The 13,262-nt window shown below is 52.8% G+C and overlaps 1 protein-coding gene across 1 annotated transcript; it reads left to right on the forward strand.

Annotated features, from left to right (window-relative positions):
* The first annotated feature begins 7,315 nt into the window (after positions 1 to 7,315).
* On the forward strand, positions 7,316 to 10,217 carry LOC133211681 (acrosin-like). Its single transcript, XM_061352250.1, has 5 exons — positions 7,316 to 7,395; positions 7,698 to 7,898; positions 8,432 to 8,697; positions 9,090 to 9,238; positions 9,858 to 10,217. The coding sequence occupies exons 1-5, from the start codon at positions 7,316 to 7,318 to the stop codon at positions 10,215 to 10,217; spliced, it is 1,056 nt and encodes a 351-aa protein (XP_061208234.1).
* The last annotated feature ends 3,045 nt before the right edge of the window (positions 10,218 to 13,262 follow it).

A 13,262-nucleotide genomic window follows, 5' to 3' on the forward strand; every position in this document is an offset into this window, starting at 1 on the left:
TAAGCCCGGCTCTGAAAGGTCGCCCACTGTGTAACATTTAGAAGAGCCTCAGAACGTTATTTCAAGGAGTATTTTTATTTTTTTCCCCACAGGAAAAGCAAATATCTAAGCTGCCATGAGAAAAAAGCCCCGTTCCTGACTCTCCCCTGTGCATGGGGATTCATGAACTGTGGGGATGCGGTGGGAGGAAGCATGAGAGCAGAATGGCAATGGCACTGTCGCCTTTAATTCAGTAATGTCCCAGAGCCAGGGAGGATGCTGGAGGCACACGTGGGGCAGCTGCACATAACCCTGGGGTGCTTTATGAAGGTGAGAGCTGTTGACGGAAGAGATTCACACCTCCTGGTGTGGCATTACCCTCTCCATTTAGGACTGTTAACGCTGAATTCTCTCTCCTTAGGCTCAGGGCTCCTCTCTTGGGAGCAACCCAAGGGGCACAGAGTGTGCAGCTGCAGGTGAGCTCAAGGGCTGCAATAAGATTCCCAAAATAGTGTTCAACGCACATGCCAAGGGCTGGCTCCTGCATCCGTCACCACTCATAACTCCCTTCTGAGATAAGAGGTGCTTGACCTGAGGGACGATGGAACAGTCGACTGGAAGCCACGCACATTTTACTCCATCCTTCAAGCTATAATTGCCCCTGACAGTGCTTACACCCGGGTTAGCCTGCCCTCGGGCTCCACCAGCATGCATCATCCATCACCAGAGCTGGAGCCTCTGGGCCGCTCACCAGCACGCAGGCTGCTCTCTCCGTCTTTCCAGCAAAGACAGTTTTTACCTCGACTCTAAAGAGCAAAGTGGAGACAAAAGAAATGGGTAACTCCTGCTTCTTTGTTAATACTCCTGCTTCCCTTCTCTTACATCTCCTTCTCGACAGGCTGGAGAAATAGGCTGACAAGAACTGCAAAGGTTTAACAAGAGCAAGTGCAAGGAGCCGTACCTGGGAATGAAAAGCTCCATGAACCAGGAAATGTTGGGGAATAACTGGAAAGCAGCTTTGCAGAATAGGATGTGAGGGTCCTGGCGGACACAAAATTGAAAGGAAGATGGCAATATGCCTTGCTACCAAGAAGTTAAATGGTCTGCTGGGTTGAATACACCAAACCCAGTGCCCTCACAAGAGGAAGACCAGCAGCTCCAAGAACTCCCCTGCACCCGCAAAGACATCACACCACCAGTAATGCTTGAAGGCAACACCAGCAGTGGCCAAAGGAGCCGGGCCAGCAGCAGGGCCACTCGCTGACCCTGCGGGACCAGGAGGCTCCATTTATCACCCAGAAACCTTCCTCTCTCTGTTATTAAACACTTGAACATCCCAGAAAGCGTCTGGCGCTGCTGTCCAAGCTTCCAGCTGAGGATGAAGCATCATCCTACCCTACAGCCCCCCCTTCACACACACTTCATCCTTCCTGAGGGTGCTTCAACACAGGGCCTTTCCTTGGAAGGTGCCTCCGTTGGTACCTCAGTTCCAGACACAGCAGCTGGAACAACTTTTGTGTCCTTTCAGAGAGGAAAAAAGAAAATGAAATGAAGCTGCTCCTCTCACAGGGGAGAGGAAGCTGTGACTTGTGCAGTTGCAATCCTGGCCCAGGAAGGTTTTCTCTTTCTCTGTGACTTTCCCCACCTGCAGTCGATTTAATCAGTTCTGGCTGTCCCAAGGACTTGTAGCACTGGTGTGATGCTGTTTCTCTGCAGTTTGCAGAAGGGGAGAGCTCTGTCTGGACACTGTCCTCAAGGGAGCCATGCCATTAGAGTATCTTCTATATAGGCCAAGTCAGAGCCCCACAGGATCAGGGCTTTTTGGGAACAAATGGTGCACAGGGGATTAACAGACTGCCCCTATGTCAGGCGGTGCTGTTCAACCTGCCTGGGCTCGGGAAGCATCGCTGCCACCAGCGCACAGAGCCTGGGCAGGGTGTGGGTGCCCAAGAGCCAGCAGTTTCGGGCTTCCTTCCCTCCTCCTGCACAGCCCGCTCTCAGGCCCCCAGTGGCAGGCATTATGCCCCCCCCATGTCTGGGGAGGACTTTCAGACGTGTCCCCATGTCCCCTCAGCTCCCCGCTGCCGTTCTAACCAGCAAGTGTCGAACAAAAGCCTCCAGAACCCGAGCACAGCTTTGGCAGAGCCAAGCTACCCAACCGAAAAGCTGCCCCCCATGGCTTCCCTCTGCCCAGGCACGCTTCCTGCCTAGGGTTTCATTGTCCCTGGGGCACTGCTCGGTGCACCTCTGACACAGCTGGCCTCCAGGTACAGGGCCCTGGCTCTACAAGCCCCTGGGTGCTGCCCTGGCAGCTCTGTTGCCCTGGGTGCCCAGCACTGTGCTTCCTCCTCCTCTTCCATCCTCTCCTCTCCACCCTCCCCAGCAGAGCTGTGCAGCCATGGCAGGGCACACTGCCAGAGACCAGGAGGTGCAGGGACCACCAAGAGCAGGGCTGCAGCCAAGCTGCTCTAGCAAAGCCCTGGGAGAGGGCTGCCCTTCAGTAGGGCTGAAACTCCTCTGTCCTGCAGTGTTCTTGCCCTGCCCCACCAGAGCTCATCCCCCGCTGAGTGTGTATTTCACAGCCGCCAAGGAAAGACCCTCAGTGTCAGACACCGTGCTTTGCACACAGGTCTTTACTGATCAGATGGAAGCACTGCTGGTAACAGCCTGGCTGCCCGGCGCTGCTGCTTGGGATCCTGGAGGAGGCTTTTGCTGGACATCAATCTTGGGAGCCTCTGGGCCTCAGAGGCTTTCCTGGATCCCACCGCTGTGCACCGGATCTGCTCCCCAGAGCTGAGGAACTGAACAGAAAGCTCCGTAGCCTCGTGCAGAGAGAGGTGCAGAGCAGCACTACAGGTCTAGTCAGGACACATGGGGTGAGATCTGCTGCTGGCTGGCTGGAGAGATCAGATCCATGGTGCCTGGGATGCGATCCCAGCCTGCAGCGCCATCAGCTGGGCCATCAGCGGCAAAATGGCAGCGGCTGTGCCGATTGTTGAAGATGTCATTGCTCTATGTGTGCTCTTCACTTGTTTTAATATTCTTGTTCTACTGCTGCTCTTTGGTTGTTAAACTGCAGCTGTTTTGTTGTTTTATTGTTGTTATTTTGTTGTTATACAGTTGCTCTCCTGTTGATGTTACATTGTACTAACACTGAACAGCACACACTTTAAACCGGGAGCAAACAACAACCAGACACTCAAACTCACCCTTGTTTCAGTCCATGAGAGGGCTCAGATCCACCCGACAGCACATGGCCAGACAGAGTGTGCTTTCCCCCTGCACCCCTCTGTCTTTCATGCCCCTCTGAACCCCCTTACAGCTGATGTTGGCAGGTACATGAGTGCAGCCAAATACCCCAGCCACGCTGTGCTCTCTTTGGGAATGGAAATGGGAATGTCTGTGACTTCAGGAATGTTAAACGGGTTTTGTGAACATCACACAGCCCCTCTGTGCCTCAGTTCATACTTTTGCAAACAGGGCAAAGTGTTCAATGTATACCCTTTCCTCAGAGAAAAGTCTCCACCGGCTGAGATCCTACAAGCACTTTAAAGCGCTTGGAGTGCAGAATCAATGTTTTTGGTTGAAGCAGTGTGGGCAGTAGATGGAAGATGCCCAGCTGGGGCTGCCCCATCCCTGGCAGTGCTCAAGGCCACTTCGGACAGGGCTTGGAGCAACCTGCCCTAGTGGAAGGTGTCAGGGGTGGGGACTGGATGAGCTTTAAGGTCCCTCCCATCCATCCCTGTATGAGCTTTAAGGTCCCTTCCAACCCAAACCGCTCTGTGGTTCTATGAATAGGAGTACATCTGCAACCACCTTGTTTCCTCACCTATTTCCCTGGCAGTCCCAGGCACGATTTTATCAGGAAGAGTTGCTGGGAGAGCTGAGCTCTACGCTGCTGGGAAACCACAAGGATGAGGCTGAATCCTTCCCCAGGCAAAGGGAACTGCAGCCCCTGCCTTGGAGGAGACAGATGTTCACCCTGGAGAGCACTCAGGGGTATCTTGTCCCTCTTGTGCCAGAACACAAGCAGCCCAGTCTAGAGAGAGAGGGTTTCCCTTCAGCAGTTCATATAGGGGTCTTACCAGAACACCATAATTATGGATCCAAGTCTGCACCATCCACTCATTCCCAGGGATGTCTGGAGCTCCTTGACGGTCGACAGTCATGGAGTCTGGCAAATGGCTTCTTTTCTAGCAGCTCCAAGTTCTTTCTGTCCTCCTGTTATTTCATATCCTAGGTAGGAAACTCGGGTTCGGATTAGTTGGGCCTTGTTTGGATACCTGATAACCGTTCAGCCCCAGAAAATGTAATAATTCCATTGTCCACTGGAGACATTCTTCCTTTGTTTCTGTAGCAGTTAACAGGTCACGCACATGTTGTAACAGAGTCCCCATCTGAGCAGGTGGCTGCCATGATTCTAGTTCTCATGCGAGCTGATTTCCAAACATTGATGGAGTGTTTTTAAACCCTTTAGATAATACTGTCCAAGTTAATTGAGTTTCCCTTCCTGTGTCAGGATTTTCCCATTCTAAAGCAAATAGATTTTGGCTTTCTTTGGCCAATGGTAAGCAAAAGAAAGCGTCCTTTAAATCCAGGACAGCAAACCCTTTCTGATTATTATTCAATTTAGTCAATCAGTCATACGAATTAGCCTCTACTGGACGAATATCCTCTGCAATTTTGTTGATTACTCTGAGATCTTGAACCAATCTGCAACTTTTCCCATCATATTTCTTTGCTGTCCAGATAGGAATATTACATTCCAATTCACATTCAGTTAATAATCTATCTTTTAAAATCATTACATTCCAATTCACATTCAATTAGTAATCTATCTTTTAAAATTATTACATTCCAATTCACATTCCATTAATAATTTATCTTTTAAAATTTATCAATGATTTTTTATTCCCTTTGATCTTCTAATTTTAAGGGATACTATTTTATTCTGATTGGGCAGGCCCCCTTTTTTATTTCCACTTAACAGGCAAAGCATTTTTTGCCTTACCTGGACCTTCAGATGCCCATACTCCCACATATACCTGATAAAGGATTTCTTCTATTACAGGGAGGTCCTCCTTTTTGCTTTTCTGTTGAATTAAACTCAAAACTGCAATTAATTGATTGGTTTTAACTCTAAATTCCATTTTGCCTTCTTTAAATGTTGCTTCTCACCCTAATAAAGATTTTAGAGAATTGGCATGCATAAAAATTTATGCATTCCTATTTGCATTCCCAATTTGTATTTTAACGGTTTCAGAAAGAATGCCTCTCTTTTCTTTTCTTTTCTTTTCTTTTCTTTTCTTTTCTTTTCTTTTCTTTTCTTTTCTTTTCTTTTCTTTTCTTTTCTTTTCTTTTCTTTTCTTTTCTTTTCTTTTCTTTTCTTTTCTTTTCTTTTCCTTTTCCTTTTCCTTTTCCTTTCTTTTCTTTTTTCTTTTCTTTTTCTTTTCTTTGGCGTGGGGCACAGCGTACGTTTCCAGCCATGGGGTGGTTGCTCCCACCATGGTAAGCTCATGGCTCTTGCCTCGGCGGGTTGGAGGCAGTGTGATATAGTCAATCTGCCAGGCCTCCCCATATTTATCCTTCAGCCATCGTCCTCCATACCAAAGAGGCTTTAACCGTTTGGCTTGTTTAATTGCAGCACATGTTTCACACCCATGAATAACCTGGGCAATAGTGTCCATTGTTAAGTCCACCCCTCAATCACGAGCCCATCTCTTTGTTGCATCTCTGCCCTGATGGCCTGAAGTGTCATGGGCCCACCGGCCAAAAATAATTCCCCTTTATGTTGCCAATCTAAGTCCATCTGAGCCACTTCAATCTCAGCAGCTTTATGCACTTGTTGGTAGTTCTGGTGTTCCTCAGTGGCCTGACTCTTGGGTGCATGGGCAACTACATTGTATACCTTCACCACCAGGCTCTGCATCGGGGCAGTGATATCTTGCCACAGTGCAGCAGCCCAGGTGGGTTTGCCTCTGCGTTGCCAGTTGCTCTGCTTCCATTGCTGCAACCACCACAATAGGGCATTTGCCACCCTCCATGAGTCAGTATAAAGTACTAGCCGCTTCTTTCCAACCTGAGCATCCCTGGTTCACTTGGAACCCCTCACCCCTTGTCCCATCGCTGAAGGTCCCTCCATGTCCTCCTTATGTTGAGGATGCAGCATTAGCAAAGAGGATGCAGCCCAGGCCATGGGGGGTGTTTATGGCTCCCATTGAGCTTCTCAGCCCCAAATCCATCCCATCTCCCCCCAGTCCTGACCCCCTTTGTGTCCCCACAGCGGGGGCATCGTTCCCATCTGCCCTGCTTGTGAGATGCTCTGAATCCCTATGGAATGCTGTGAATCCCTACGGGATGCTCTGCTTGCAGGATGCTCTGGAGCTCCCTTGTGCCACCAGCTCCTTCCAATGATCCCTACATCAGGGAACATCCACACTGCAGCACAGAGATGTGGCATCATGGAGTCATGGAGTCATGGAATCATGGGATGGGTTGGGTTAAAGGCACCTTAAAGCTCATCCAGCTCCAACCCCTGCCATGGGCAAGGACAATTTCCATGGAGCAGAATGCTCCAAGCTCCATCCAACCATGCCCACTTCCAGGAACACCACACAAACCCCATTCGTTCTGCACCAATCCCTTTCCAAGCTCTTCTTCCCTCCCACCCCCCCCCCCCCCCAATTCCCTGGATTTTGGGTGCTTTTGAGGAGCAAAAAGCAGCAGTTTTGGGATCAATGTGGGATAAATCCTCACCAGGGACCTTGCTCCATGGGGATGCTGCATCTGCCCCCTGCATCCCACATCCTTGTGGTCCCTTGGGCACCTTCCTGGTCCTTTTGGGGGGCTCCCATGTGCCTGTTTGAGCCTTTGGGTGCCCCCCATCTGCTTCCACTGCCCTTTGGAGTACCCCCATCCACATTTGGGTGCTCCCCATCTGCTTCCATTGCCCTTTGGGGTGCCCCCATCCACCTTTGTGTCCCCCCCATCCATCTTTGGGTGCCCCCCATTTGCTTCCATTTTCTGCATCCCACAGAGCTCCAGAGCATCCCATAGGGATTCAAGTCATCCCAAGCCCATCAGACCCCCCCCATCTCCCCATGGAACACCCCATGGAACCCCCCATGCCCCCCCCCCCATGGAACCTTCCTCTCTATGACATCAGCCCCAGCACCAAGGGACCTGCATCCAGCACCCTAGGGCAGTTGCGCTTTGGGCACAGTGGTGGTAGCAGCTCCTTGGTGGCAGCAGCTCCTTGGTTGCAGCTCCTTGGTGGCAGCATCTTGGTGTCACCCTCAGTGGTGGTGGCAGCTCCTGTGTGTCACCCTCAGCGCTGATGGCAGCAATGGCTTTGCTCCATGTCCTCATCGTGCTGTCATTGCCCTGGCTCGTGCACGGCTCCTGGGACAGCTGTGGGTGAGTGGCACCAGGCTCCGGGTATTCCATAGAGAGGTGCTGCTGCTTGCTTCCAACCATGGTCACACCAGTGGGGTGGTGGGACTGGGAGAACCCCGCTTCTTCGCCATCACCCCATGTGGTGGCACAGCCTAGCTATGGGGCACCCCATAGGGTCCCTTGTCCCTGCAGCACCCTAGGGGGTGGGATGATGCTCATCTTTGGGACACCCCATAGGGTCCCTTGTCCCTGCATCACCCAATGGGGTGGGACGATGCTCGCTCTTCATTCCTAACCATCAAGTGTTGGGCTTCTGCTTCCAGAGGGACCTGCGGTACCCGTCCCATGGCTGATTACTATGGGATGTCACGCATTGTCGGAGGCATGGATGCGCACCAGGGCGCCTGGCCATGGATGGTCAGCATCCAGTTCCCCACGGCCACCGGCTTCTCGCACATCTGCGGGGGCTCCCTCATCACCCCCCAATGGGTCCTCACGGCCGCTCACTGCTTCATCGGGCAAAAGTAAGGGGGAGAAGGGATTCCAGCCATAGGGAATAGGCAAGGAGCAGCTCCCATCCCGTCTCCTTCCCCATCCTGGATGCTCTGGGAAGAGTGCTCAGGAGAAGGCTGCTTCCAGCTTGACACCCCTTGAGCCTAAGGCTTGCTGGGGCAGCGCTTTCCTTTGGGAAGCAGAAGCAATGTGGCTCCTTCCAACCCCTCTTCTCCATAGAATGGATTAGAATGGAATAGGAGGGGATGGAATGGAACGGGATGGAATGGGATGGATCATGGAATGGGTTGGGTGGCAAAGGAGCTTGGGATCATCCAGTTCCAAGCCCTTGCCATGGGCAGAGATGCCTTCCATAGAGCAGCTTGCTCCAAGCTGGCCTTGAGTGCTGTCAGGGATGGAACATCCAAACCTTCTCCATCCATCCCATCCCAGTGCCCCAGCACCCTCATAGGGAATCCCTTCCTTGTCTCCAACCTGCAATTCCGTCGGATCCCATCACCCCTTGTCCTATGGCTCGAATCCCTGCTCTTCCACTCCCTCCCAGCTTCACCACGGATTGGTACGTGATGGTTGGAATCACGGACCTGGCTTGGGCCAATTCAGAGACCCAGAAACGTTGGATGCGGAAGGTCGTGGTCCATGAGTATTACACCAAGGCCTCCGACGGCTTCGACATCGCCTTGGTGGAGCTGGACCAGCCGGTGCAGTGCGGGTACCACGTGCAGCTCGTCTGCCTGCCCGATGCGACACTCAGGGTATCCCAGCTCTCTGAGTGCTTCATCAGCGGATGGGGTGCGAGGGAAGCCAGAAGTGAGTGCCCGACGGCCCCGTTGGCCTTGGATTGCTGGGTCACGGATTCATGGAATGGGATGAAAGGGAGGGTAAAGCTCATCCAGGTCTACTGGAGGTTGCTCTGACTGGGGTGGAGCATCCCAACCTTCTCCATCCAACCCATCCCAGTCTCCCACCACTTCCTTCTCTTCAACCTGAGCATCCCTGGTTCAGTTGGAACCCCTCACCCCTTGCCCTATCGCTGAAGGTCCCTCCATGTCCTCCTTATGTTGAGGATGCAGCATCAGCAAAGGGGATGCAGCCCAGGCCATGGGGGAGGTGTTTATGGCTCCCATGGAGCTTCTCAGCCCCAAATGCCCCCAAATCCATCCCTTCTACCCCCAGTCCTGACCCCCTTTGTGTCCCCACAGCGGGGGCATCGTCCCCATCAGCCCTGCAGGAGGCCAAGGTCCGCCTCATCGATGTCCAGCTCTGCAACAGCAGCCTGTGGTACCGAGGGGCCATCAAGAGCCACAACCTCTGTGCTGGGTACCCCCAGGGTGGCATCGACACCTGCCAGGTAGGGATGTGCCACTGGGTCTTTCTTCTTCTCTGCCATCTGCAGGGCCTTGCTCTGCATCCCCCTTTATCCCAGCTTTGGAAGCGCATCCAGCTCCTGGTCCATCATCCCTGCACAGGAACCATAGAGGATGGAGCTTTAAGAGCACTGAGATTCCACCACTAAACCATGTCGTGAGCATGAATTCATGGAATGAGTTAGGTTGTGAAGGAGCTTAAAGCATCCAGTTCTAAGCAAGGGTCACGGATGCCTTCCATTAGACCAGGTTGCTCCAAGCCCCATCCATCCTTCTCCACCCAACCCATCCCAGTGTCCCACCACCCTCATAGTGAACAACTTCCCCTTACCTCCAACCCAAACTCCCCTGTTGTATTTGGAACCCATCACTCCTAGTCTTACGGCTCCAATCCATGCTGAAGGTCACTCTCCACACGCAAATGATGAAGGAGAACCCTTCCATCCCCATGGGCTGACAGCGGTGGTCCCCTCTGGCGTTGCCGCGACCCGTGCCCATCCTCATCCTCTCCCGTTCTCCTCCATAGGGTGACAGTGGCGGTCCCTTCCGGTGTTGCCATGGCCACCCATCCACACCCTTATCCTCTCTGATTCTCCTCCATAGGGTGACAGCGGCGGTCCCCTCATGTGCCAGGACACCCATGCCAACTTCTTCTGGGTTGTGGGGCTGACGAGCTGGGGCCGCGGCTGTGCCAGGGCCAAGCAACCGGGGGTCTACACCTCCACGCGGCACTTCCATGACTGGATCCTCCACCAGCTGGGGATGTTCCGCTCCACGGGAGCCTCCTCAACGCCCCCGACATGGAGCCACCAGTATGGCTCCCATGCTCCCATCCAGCAGACGATGCCGGCTCCAACAGCCTCCAGTGTCAGTGGCATCTGCTCCTTCCCATACCGGCTGGTGAGGGAATTCATCAGTCAGGTGCAGGAGCTGCTGCAGGCTCTAAGGGGGAAGAAGACTTGAGGAGCGGCATCGCTTGAAGCTGGCTTGAGCTTCAATAAAGTTGCCTTATTTTCCCATAGAGGAGATGCTTCGCCTGCCCATCTCCTGGTCCATGGGGAGGGATGGGAATGAGGGATGGAGGGCAGGGAACAGTGGGAAGCGGGAACTGGAATCAACCAGGTTGGGAAAGACCTTCAGGAGCATCAAGTCTAATATTGCCCCACCATTAAAGCATGGCATGAAGAGGGAGGGGGGACAGCTTCCATTAGAGCAGGTCGCTCCAAGCCCCATCTATCCTTCTCCATCCAAGCCATCTCAGTGTCCCGGCACCCTCACTTCCTTATCTTCAACCTAAACTTCCCTGTTCCAGTTGGAACCCATCACCCCAGCTCCAATCCACGCCGAAGCCTCCTCTCCACACCCAAATGATGAAGGAGAACCCAACCTTCCATGGTTCTGCTTCATCCCTGCATCCAGCTGGAGCATCCCGCTTCCAGGCTTGGGATCTTCCCTTAGGACCTCACAAGCTTCAAGGCTGTATCCATCCCAGCACCAAGCACCCGTCCCAGCTCCCAACACCCATCCCAGCACCCTTTGGACCTCTCCCAAATGCCAGCACTGGAGTCCCCAGTGCCAGGAGCAGGGACTGGGGACAGCGCTCACCCTTGTCCATCTGGCTGGGTCCCCATTCACCCCACTAACTGGCACTGGGACCCCATTCACCCCTCATCCCTTGAAGATCCCATGAAGATCCCATTAGGACCCCATTAAGATCCCATTAAGTCTCCATTAGGATCCCATTAGGACTCCATTCTTATCACATTAATATGCCTTTAGGACCCAACTAATATCCCATTAGGGTGCCATTAGGACCCCATTAGGATCCATTAAGACCCCATTAGGATCCATTAAGACCACATTAAGTTGCCATGAGGATCCAATTAGGACCCCATTAATATCCCATTAGGATGACATTAGGACCCCTTTAGGACCCCATTAAGATCCAGTTAGGATCCATTAAGGCCCCATTAAGATCCAATTAGGATCCATTTAGGATCCTATTAAGAGCCCATTAAGATCCTGTCGTGGTTTAAGCCCAGCCATGCAGCTCGTTCACTCACTCCCCCCCTTCCTCCCTCCCCCTACTCCCAGAGGGACGGAGAGGTGAATCGAAAAGAATGCAACTCCCCCTGGTTGAGGTAAGAACAGTTTGGTAACTAAGGTATAACACAAATCACTGCTGCTACACCAATAGTAGCAATGGTAAAGGAAATAACAAGGGAAGAAGGTACACCACCTCACCACCCACCGACCGATAACTCGCCACCCCAGCCCAGCCAAACACCGACTGATACCCAGTCCAAACCCGCAGTCCTCCCCCTTCCGGGTCACTCCCCAGTTACATCCCGGGCATGACGTGCTGTGGTACGGAATACCTCTTTGGTCAGTTTGGGTCAGGTGTCCTGTCCCTGCTTCCTCCCAGCTTCCCTCCTCCCTGGCAGAGCATGAGGCTCACAAAGTCCTTGGGCAGACCAAACATTAAAGCAGTAACTAAGAACATCGGTGCTATCAGCGCTGTTCCCAGGCTGAGAGTCAAAACCACAGCACTGCAGCAGCTACCAAGAAGGAGAAAAAATGACTGCTACTGCTAAACCCAGGATACATGCCCCGCTTGTGGGATGCTCTGAACACCTATGGGATGCTCTGCTTGTGGGATGATCTGAACACCTATGGGATGCTCTGCTTGTGAGATGATCTGAATCCCTGTGAGATGCTCTGCTTGTGGGATGATCTGAATCTCTGTGAGATGCTCTGGAGCCCTATGGGATGCTCTGAATCCCTATGGGATGGTCTCCTTGTGAGATGCTCTGAATCCCTATGGAATGCTGTGAATCCCTATGGGATGAGATGCCCCACGACAGGGAGGGATGCACTGGTAGTGGTGGGGCCAGGCAGAGGAGTACCAGAGCATCTCCGGGTAAGTGGGTGTGGAGACAGTGTTCTCACAGGAGAATGGATAATTGGTACATGAACTCTGAATAATCCCGAAAGATGCAGCAAGACCACGAGAGGCCCGAGGAAGCTTAAGCAAGCAAGATAAGAAGAAGCTGGAATTCACTGAGTTAATGAGAACTGTGGGCTGTTGGCAAGCTTTCGAGGTCAAGTTCTCACACCTGTGCTATTCCAGTGCCCCCCATTCCCTCCCAATCTATCCCATTCCCCCACATTCCCTCCGTGACACCCCTTCACTCCCAGTCTGTTCCATTCCTCCCCATTATCCTGCAACACTGTGTGTGGTCACTGTGTGTGTGGTCACTGTGTGTGTGGTCACTGTGTGTGGTCACTGTGTGTGGTCACTGTGTGTGTGGTCACTGTGTGTGCGGTCACTGTGTGTGCGGTCACTGTGTGTGCGGTCACTGTGTGCGGTCACTGTGTGTGCGGTCACTGTGTGCGGTCACTGTGTGTGGTCACTGTGTGTGGTCACTGTGTGTGGTCACTGTGTGTGTGGTCACTGTGTGTGGTCACTGTGTGTGGTCACTGTGTGTGTGGTCACTGTGTGTGCGGTCACTGTGTGTGCGGTCACTGTGTGTGCGGTCACTGTGTGTGGTCACTGTGTGTGGTCACTGTGTGTGTGGTCACTGTGTGTGCGGTCACTGTGTGTGGTCACTGTGTGTGCGGTCACTGTGTGTGTGGTCACTGTGTGTGCGGTCACTGTGTGCACTGGGCATGCGGTCACTGTGTGTGCGGTCACTGTGTGTGGTCACTGTGTGTGGTCACTGTGTGTGTGGTCACTGTGTGTGCGGTCACTGTGTGTGTGGTCACTGTGTGCGGTCACTGTGTGTGGTGACTGTGTGTGGTCACTGTGTCTGTGGTCACTGTGTCTGTGGTCACTGAGTGTTTGGTGGTTGTGTGTAAGAAGCAGCTACTTGGCCATAGACAGAGCAGAATCCGAACAGCCCCAGAGGGATCATGCTTTCAGTATTACTGTAGGGATGACCCAGAGCAGAGTTTCTGTCTCTCCGCTGTCCTTTCCAGGACAGTTTTGCAGTCCTGCACTAAAATCGC

Source organism: Neopsephotus bourkii, unplaced genomic scaffold (genome assembly GCF_033783945.1).
Source record: "Neopsephotus bourkii isolate Nb327-2 ecotype Australia unplaced genomic scaffold, CSIRO-AGI_Nbou_v1 NB_647, whole genome shotgun sequence".
In the NCBI taxonomy this organism is placed as follows: Eukaryota; Metazoa; Chordata; class Aves; order Psittaciformes; family Psittacidae; genus Neopsephotus; species Neopsephotus bourkii.

Excerpts from the sequence above, each read along its gene's own strand:
- LOC133211681 (XM_061352250.1), top strand. The coding sequence starts at position 7,316 with ATGGCAGCAATGGCTTTGCTCCATGTCCTCATCGTGCTGTCATTGCCC. Across the intron at positions 7,899-8,431 it reads CACTGCTTCATCGGGCAAAA|CTTCACCACGGATTGGTACG; the intron begins GTAAGGGGGAGA and ends ACTCCCTCCCAG. Across the intron at positions 8,698-9,089 it reads GGGTGCGAGGGAAGCCAGAA|CGGGGGCATCGTCCCCATCA; the intron begins GTGAGTGCCCGA and ends GTGTCCCCACAG.